We start from the raw sequence: 6,864 nt of genomic DNA on the forward strand, positions 1-6,864 counted from the left end.
CAGGTGAGCTGGTGACCCAGACCTGGTACACCTGCACAGGTGAGCTGGTGACCCAGACCTGGTACACCTGCACAGGTGAGCCTGTGACTCTGTCCTGGTACACCTGCACAGGTGAGCTGATGACCCAAACCTGCTTCTGGCTGGTGCTGGGATAGGGCAGAGACCCCAACTCTGCTCCTGCATCTATACTTACTATGTACTCTTTACATTGCAAGAGTCCAGTGACCACACAGGACTTGTGTCCCGTGTCCTGGATGGTGCTGCTTGGAGTGACAAAGGCCCTGTGTGTTTGGAGCAGCAGCCAGCAGGGACGGGGGCTGTGAGCAGAGCTGGGCTCAGATGGTGGCTCTTTTCTCTGAGTGCAACGAGGGCCCAGCGTTGCTGTCAGGCTAACTTTGGTTTTCAGGTCACTCTGGCTGCTGGCCTGAATGTGGACTGCAGTGGGGAGGGCAAAGGTGGCAGAGGAAGGTGTGTGAGAGGAGACAGCAATAACAACCCTGGGTCTGGCTGAGAAGGGCCTTAGACCCAGGAGGAAGTTGAGACTGAGGCTGGACATGGAGCTTTGGTCTGAGCCATGGGAGGGGGAGACAGGGAGACATGGTAGGGGGGGAGGGGGGGGACAAGGAAGATCAGACTTTTGTTTTGAGCAGCTTGGGTTTGATGTCCCCTAAGGTTATGGAGGTGACATGGAGGGGAACCCAGTCCCAGGTATCTGAAGCTGAGGGGTGAGGTATGCCTGTCCCTTCACTGCACATACAGGAGGTCCTCATGTTTTGGGGTCTGGGGCACCATCGAGGTTGGTCTGACCAGCCCAGCCTCTGCCTGGCACAGGGGTGGGGTCCTGGCATTAGAAGGTAGGAAGCTGGTCTGCCGTTGCCCCCATTTCTCAGAGCCACGTGTTCATGTCCCCAGGGTGTTATTACCGCTGTCTGCCGTTGCCCCCATTTCTCAGAGCCACGTGTTCATGTCCCCAGGGTGTTATTACCGCTGTCACAGCAAGTGCCTGAACCTCATCTCCAAGCCCTGTGTACGGTCCCAGGTCAGCCACCAAGCCGAGTACGAGCTGAACATCTGCCCTGAGGTCGGGCTGGACTGCCAGGACTACCGCTGCGCAGAGTGCCGCGCGCCCATCTCCCTGCGTGAGGCCCCGGGAGCGGGGCATGGGACGGGGGACACAGGGTCAGGTCCGGGTGCTCGTCCCGCCACTGTCCTCAAGTCCCCCCGAGGGCCCAGTGTGGGCAAGCTGAAAGTCAGGCGTTCCTGACTACCCACACCGACCCGAGCGGGTGGCCAGAGGAGCTGCGGAAGCAGGGCATGCGTGTGCCACGTGCTGGAGATGCGCACAACTGATGCGCAGAGAGAGAGAGGCGGAGTCGAGTGTGGATGGGAGGTTGCTGTGGGCATTGCACACGTGGGGTGGGGGGGGCGTGGACTGGCTGGCCCTTGGGGCCACCCTTCCTGGTCCCAAGCGCTGTGCTCTGCAGGGGGCGTGCCCAGTGAGGCCCGGCAGTGTGACTACACTGGGCAGTACTACTGCAGCCACTGCCACTGGAACGACCTGGCTGTCATCCCTGCTCGCGTCATCCACAACTGGGACTTCGAGCCCCGCAAGGTGAAGGCGCCGCAGGGGAAGGGGAAGTGGGCGTGGTCCTACCCAAGGGGTGGTTCCTTGTGCAGTGGATGTAGTTTTGAGGCCGGTGTGGGTGTGAGGTCTCCTGGTGAACGTGATCATCCGTGGGTGGTGTGGTCACAGTGCCGTGGGTGTGGTCTTGGATTGGCGGTGTGGCCCTGAACATGGAGTGTGGTCTTGGGGTGGGGGCGTGGTGCTGCGGCAGAGTATGGTCCTAATGCAGTGGTTGTAGTCTTGAGGCAGGATGTTCTCAGGGTGGGGGCGTGGTCCTGTGCAAGGGTTATGGTCCTAGAGCAGCCGGTTTGATCTTTGGGGGAAGGGGGGGGTGGTCTTGGGAATGAGTCTGCTGAGCAGGTCTGAGAGGGCAGAGGGCTGTTCCTGGGGAGGAGGGACAGGGACTGTGGCCGGGGTTGGGGGGCAGGCGAGCATCAGTAGTACCACTCATCTCCTCCTAGGTGTCCCGCTGCAGCATGCGCTACCTGGCGCTGATGGTGTCCAGACCCGTCCTGCGGCTCCGCGAGATCAACCCGTTGCTCTTCAACTATGTGGAGGAGCTGGTGGAGATCCGGGTGAGGGGCTGGGCCAGGAGGGGCGGCGATGGGGACAGGGCAGAGGGCCAGTCTGTGCCTTCTGGGTGAGGGAGCTGGGCGGTGGTGGGGTGAGGGGCTGTCCTCCTGGTGAGGGCGTGGGGCAAGTGGGTGGTGGTGGTGGTGGTAGGGAGTAATGGAGTGGAGCTGCCTGCTAGGGTCCTGGGGTGGGAGTGGGCAGGGTTCATTCTCCCCCAGGTGAGAGGGAACAGGGAGGGCTAGGGTCTGACAGGATCTGGTCTCCAGTCCTAGTGTAGAATAGGGAGGAATTGGGATCATTTAACTCACCTGACATCCACATTGAAGAAGAAAATAGGAGCAGCTAATCTTGAAGTAGTCTAACTCCGTGTACAAAGTGATTTCTGCATGCAATCAATGGATACAATCACTGGGACATTTTATCTAAGTCTTCCATGGAAGCAGTAGTCAAGAGATTAAAAGACCTCCTTAGAATGCTGAAAAGCAAAAATGTTACTTTGAGGACTAAGGTACACCTGACCCAAGCCATGGTATTGTCAATTGCTTCCCATACATATGAAAGTTGGACATTCAATAAGGAAGACCAAAGAAGAATGGGTGCATTTGAATCATGGTGCTGGAACAGAACATTAAAAGTACCATGGACAGCTGAAAGGACAACCCGATCTGTATTGGAAGAAGTAAGGCCAGAATGCTTCTGTGTTAGGTCAGATTGACCAGAGAAACAAATCCAGTGACACTCATATGTGTATGAAAGAGCTCTATATCAAGAAGTAATTGTATATAAGGAAAACATCCAATTAAGTCCAGTGACACTAGTCCAAAAGTCCCTCTTCAGACTCACGAAGCCACATGCAATGATGCAGACAAAGGAAGATCACAGGCCAGTAGGTGAAAAGTCCTGTCGATCCGATGGCAGTGGACACATCTCCAGGTCTCCGGCAGCAATCAGGAAGAGTGAAGGCAGAGAGTGGAGGAGGTTCCCAGGGCCCTCCTTTTGAGAGGACGGTGCCCACAAGGAAGCACCATCAAGGTTGTGACCTGATTGACAGACTAAACTACACTTCGAGAGATCTTCAAGTTATGTATTTTCAAGTTGACATGAAATTCCTAGGGGCAAGGATAGCGAGACTTCATCTCACTTACTTTGGACATGTTAGCAAGAGAGACCGGTCCCTAGAGAAGGATATCATGCTTGCTGAAGTCAAGGGGCAGCGAAGAGAGGAAGCCCCTCAGGAGATGGACGGACCCGTGGCTGCAACAATGGGCTCAGGCTTAGGAACAGTTGTGAGGGTGACTCAGGGCTGGGAGGTATTTCGTTTTGTTGTGCACAGGGTCCCTATGAGTCAGTGCCAACTCCATAGCCCGTCACAACAAGCCTTCCACTCTGGTGTGTGTCTGAGAACCCTGAGGAGCCAAGTGCCACCCGAGGAGAGGGCCACTGTGCCTGAGGGTCACTGCGTCAGCAGTGATGGCCAGTGTGGTGTGGGAGTAGTGAGCAGAGCAGACAGCAAGTGTCTCGGGAGGTGGAAACTGAGGCAGAACAAAAGAAGTGACCAAGGTCACGGCTGGGAGGGCCTGGGGTGGGTGGGGGTCTGTCCTGTGCTTCTCTGAGGCCACTCGCTCCCAGGACAGGGGTGTTGGTGAAGGTGGGTCATGCTGTGGGGGGAGTGTAGGTACAAGAGGGGTGTGGTCAGCTGTGGCTCAGCTCTGTGCCTGGCTGAACTATCCTGGGGGCCTGGAAGCACCCCTGCAAGCCAACTCTGGCTGAGGGTGCCTCGTCTTTCCCGCTGCAGAAGCTGCGCCAGGACATCCTGCTCATGAAGCCATACTTCATCACTTGCAAGGAGGCCATGGAGTCCCGGCTGCTTCTGCAGGTCAGGGGGCCAGAGGCTAGCAGGGGGGAGGGGGCACCGGAGGGCTGCCCTGAGGGTGCAGGGTCTCCCAAACTGTCCCGGGAACCTCGCTTAGTACCCTACCCACAAAGACTCGAGGTGAGCAGGTGTCTTCCTGCACCCCTGTGTCTGCAGTTGGGGGAGGGGTATGTGGGTGCAGCTGTTCCAAGCAGGCTGCCCATAGATCGGACTTGTTGAGGCCACCTACTTATTTTCTGGTGGGTGTTGGCTGCATACCTGCTGTACGCAGACACCGTCCGAGGCTGAAGAACAGCGAACAAAGAGGGGGGGGGGTAAGTGGGGAGGTGTGTCTGGAGCAAGTGTACAGGTGTGGGGTGGATTCCTACCTGAAGCCTGGGCACTGGTGTGTGCGGTGTCCTCACTGCCTAGGCCCCCATGGTGGGTCAGCCAGGTGTGGGTGAGTGTTGTTGGCCTCGCAGCCCTGGGTGTGGGTGGGCGAGGGTGGCCAGGTGAGGGTGCGTGCAGGGGACCTCACAGTCCAGGGCGTTGGCAGCTCCAGGACCGGCAGCACTTCGTGGAGAACGACGAGATGTACTCTGTCCAGGACCTGGTGGACGTGCACGTGGGCCGCCTCAGCTGCTCACTCACCGAGATCCACACCCTCTTTGCCAAGCACATCAAGCTGGACTGTGAGGTAGGGTGGTGAGGTGGTCACAGCCATGGTGGGGGCCGGGAGCGGTGGCCCAAACTGGCACGCATGCAGACACCCTGTGCCCAGCGCTGCCAGGCCAAGGGCTTCATGGGGTCTCAGCCCTGGGGGGCCCAGGCACTCACGCAGACACCCCGTCCCCAGCGCTGCCAGGCCAAGGGCTTCGTGTGCGAGCTCTGCAGAGAGGGCGACGTGCTGTTCCCGTTTGACAGTCACACCTCCGTGTGCACAGACTGCTCGGCCGTCTTCCACAGGTGGGTGGGCTTGGCCCCCGGGGTGTCCCTCCTGCCTGACCTGAGTGCTGAGGTGGCGAGGTCAGGATTGAACAGCCGTGTCTATGAGTTGAAGGCAACGGTAGCCAAGGGCTCAGGGGTGTGCTACAGTCCAGGCTGCTTGGATCAGCCTGACCCCCAGCTGGCCCTGCCTTCTCTCTCAGGCTCAGCTTAGCCCAATGGTCCACAAACTTCCCACTCAGCCCTTTTTCCAAAGCCCCTCACCCTCGTCCCCAGCCAAAAGGAACCCTATTAATTGCTCAAGTTCAAAGAACTTACAGACTCACAGGTAGCTCACAGGTACACCTGCTCCTATATGTGGGCAAGACTCTGACTATGGGAGCAGACAGCTTCATCTCTCTAGGGGCTGTTTGAAAAAGAACCACACACGAGATGAACGATACAACTCCTTCCATTCATAGATAAGCATTCATTGACTAACTAACAGGTGTGTGCTGGGTGGGTATACCTTCAGACTGCCTTGAGTCTGGGGTCAGAGTGGACACCGTCCCTTCTGTCCTGCCCAGACCACGTTTTTCATGGTCTTCGCTGTTTCTCATGGTGACTGCTGAAATCCCAGCTACCTATAATGTCCTAGGAAGAACCTCCCCTAGCTGTCTTTCCCGCTATCTGCCAGAGGTCACATGTGTCCCCTTCTAAGTCCACACTGTCCTGAGGTCCCTGGCAGTATCTGACAGGCAGCCATGTTCGTAGGGTGTGACTGCAGGACCAGGGGCAGTGGGTGTGAGGCCCTCAGAAGACTTTCGTATGCCCCGAGGCCCACTGACCCTGTCTCTGCCCCACTCCCTCCAGGGACTGCTACTATGACAACTCCACCACCTGCCCCAAATGTGCCCGCCTGACCCTGCGGAAGCGGTCGCTCTTCCAGGAACCCAGCCTGGATATGGATGCCTAGGGTTCAGGACAGCAAGGCAGGCTGGCACCAATCTGGGTGCTGCTTTGCCCTAGAGACATGCCCCCTGGATCCACCTGCTGGGCAGAGATGAGCCCACAGCCCCGAGGGCTGTCACTGTACCTGCTGCTTCTCTGTCACCTGTGAGGAGGGATGTTGAAGGGGGCTTCTCACCTCCCAGTGATGCAGAGCTGTGTGCTCGCTGGGGCTGAGGCTGCCAGCCCAGGTGGGGGGTGGGAGTGGGGATTCTCCGGAGTGACTTCAGATGCAATAATGCTGGCCACACAGAGGGGAAGGGCCTTCCACAGCGTTTCTCCTCCGTGCTCTGACCTGGGTGCCAGGGGTCCTGCTGAGGGCTGGCCCTGGCCCAGATGTGATGCTGAGACAGGTTAGGGAAGACAGTGGGCTCAGTGGCATTTCTCAGGAAATCTGTCACCTAGGAACGAGCCCATCCTGCTGTCCCAGGGCCTGCCAGGGCTCCAGCTGCTCTAAGCTGGCCAGCAGGGTCAGCTTCTGTCTGGAGGCAGACTGAGAGGCCAGGTGCCTCAGCTGCAGGGTCCCACTCCACATGACAGAGATCAGACCTCACCACCTTTCACCTGGCGGGCGTGGGACTGTGCTGGCAGGCCCAGTGCGCTGTGCACTTTGCAGATCCTTCCCCCTGGGCACGGCAGGTGGTGTGTCTGGGTCTCTGGAGAGCAGGGCTGCCCACACCTGCCTTCTGCGGCTGTCGTCTCCTTGCCCTGGACTGTTGGTGCCAACGAGCACCCAGGAGGTGGGAGAGATAGGGCTCCTGGGACCTCCCCCACTTGGACTAGGCAGCTAGTGGGGGCCCGTCAGCAGCAGGTCTGTCAGCTCAGGGTGGGGACCGGATGTGGGGTCTTGCCTGAATGGTGGTACCTGGCCAGACCCTAGGTC

The 6,864-nt window shown here is 58.4% G+C and overlaps 1 protein-coding gene across 5 annotated transcripts in view; it reads left to right on the forward strand.

The window, feature by feature from the left end:
• The window catches only part of DEF8 (differentially expressed in FDCP 8 homolog), a 40,011-nt gene that overhangs the window by 9,324 nt on the left and 23,823 nt on the right, over positions 1-6,864 (forward strand). For 4 of the 5 annotated variants that reach the window (XM_045293855.1, XM_045293857.1, XM_045293856.1 and 1 more), the window contains 5 exons: positions 975-1,139; positions 1,485-1,612; positions 2,086-2,199; positions 3,993-4,073; positions 4,606-4,746. In XM_045293855.1, coding sequence (XP_045149790.1) covers positions 975-1,139; positions 1,485-1,612; positions 2,086-2,199; positions 3,993-4,073; positions 4,606-4,746 — 629 coding nt within the window. Of the gene's footprint in view, positions 1-974; positions 1,140-1,484; positions 1,613-2,085; positions 2,200-3,992; positions 4,074-4,605; positions 4,747-4,905; positions 5,016-5,846; positions 6,859-6,864 lie in introns of those variants that run through there. The other variant, XM_004704490.2, reaches the window with a different exon arrangement.

Source organism: Echinops telfairi, unplaced genomic scaffold (genome assembly GCF_000313985.2).
Source record: "Echinops telfairi isolate 266 unplaced genomic scaffold, ASM31398v2 ScPeMD7_2291;HRSCAF=2852, whole genome shotgun sequence".
Taxonomy (NCBI): Eukaryota; Metazoa; Chordata; class Mammalia; order Afrosoricida; family Tenrecidae; genus Echinops; species Echinops telfairi.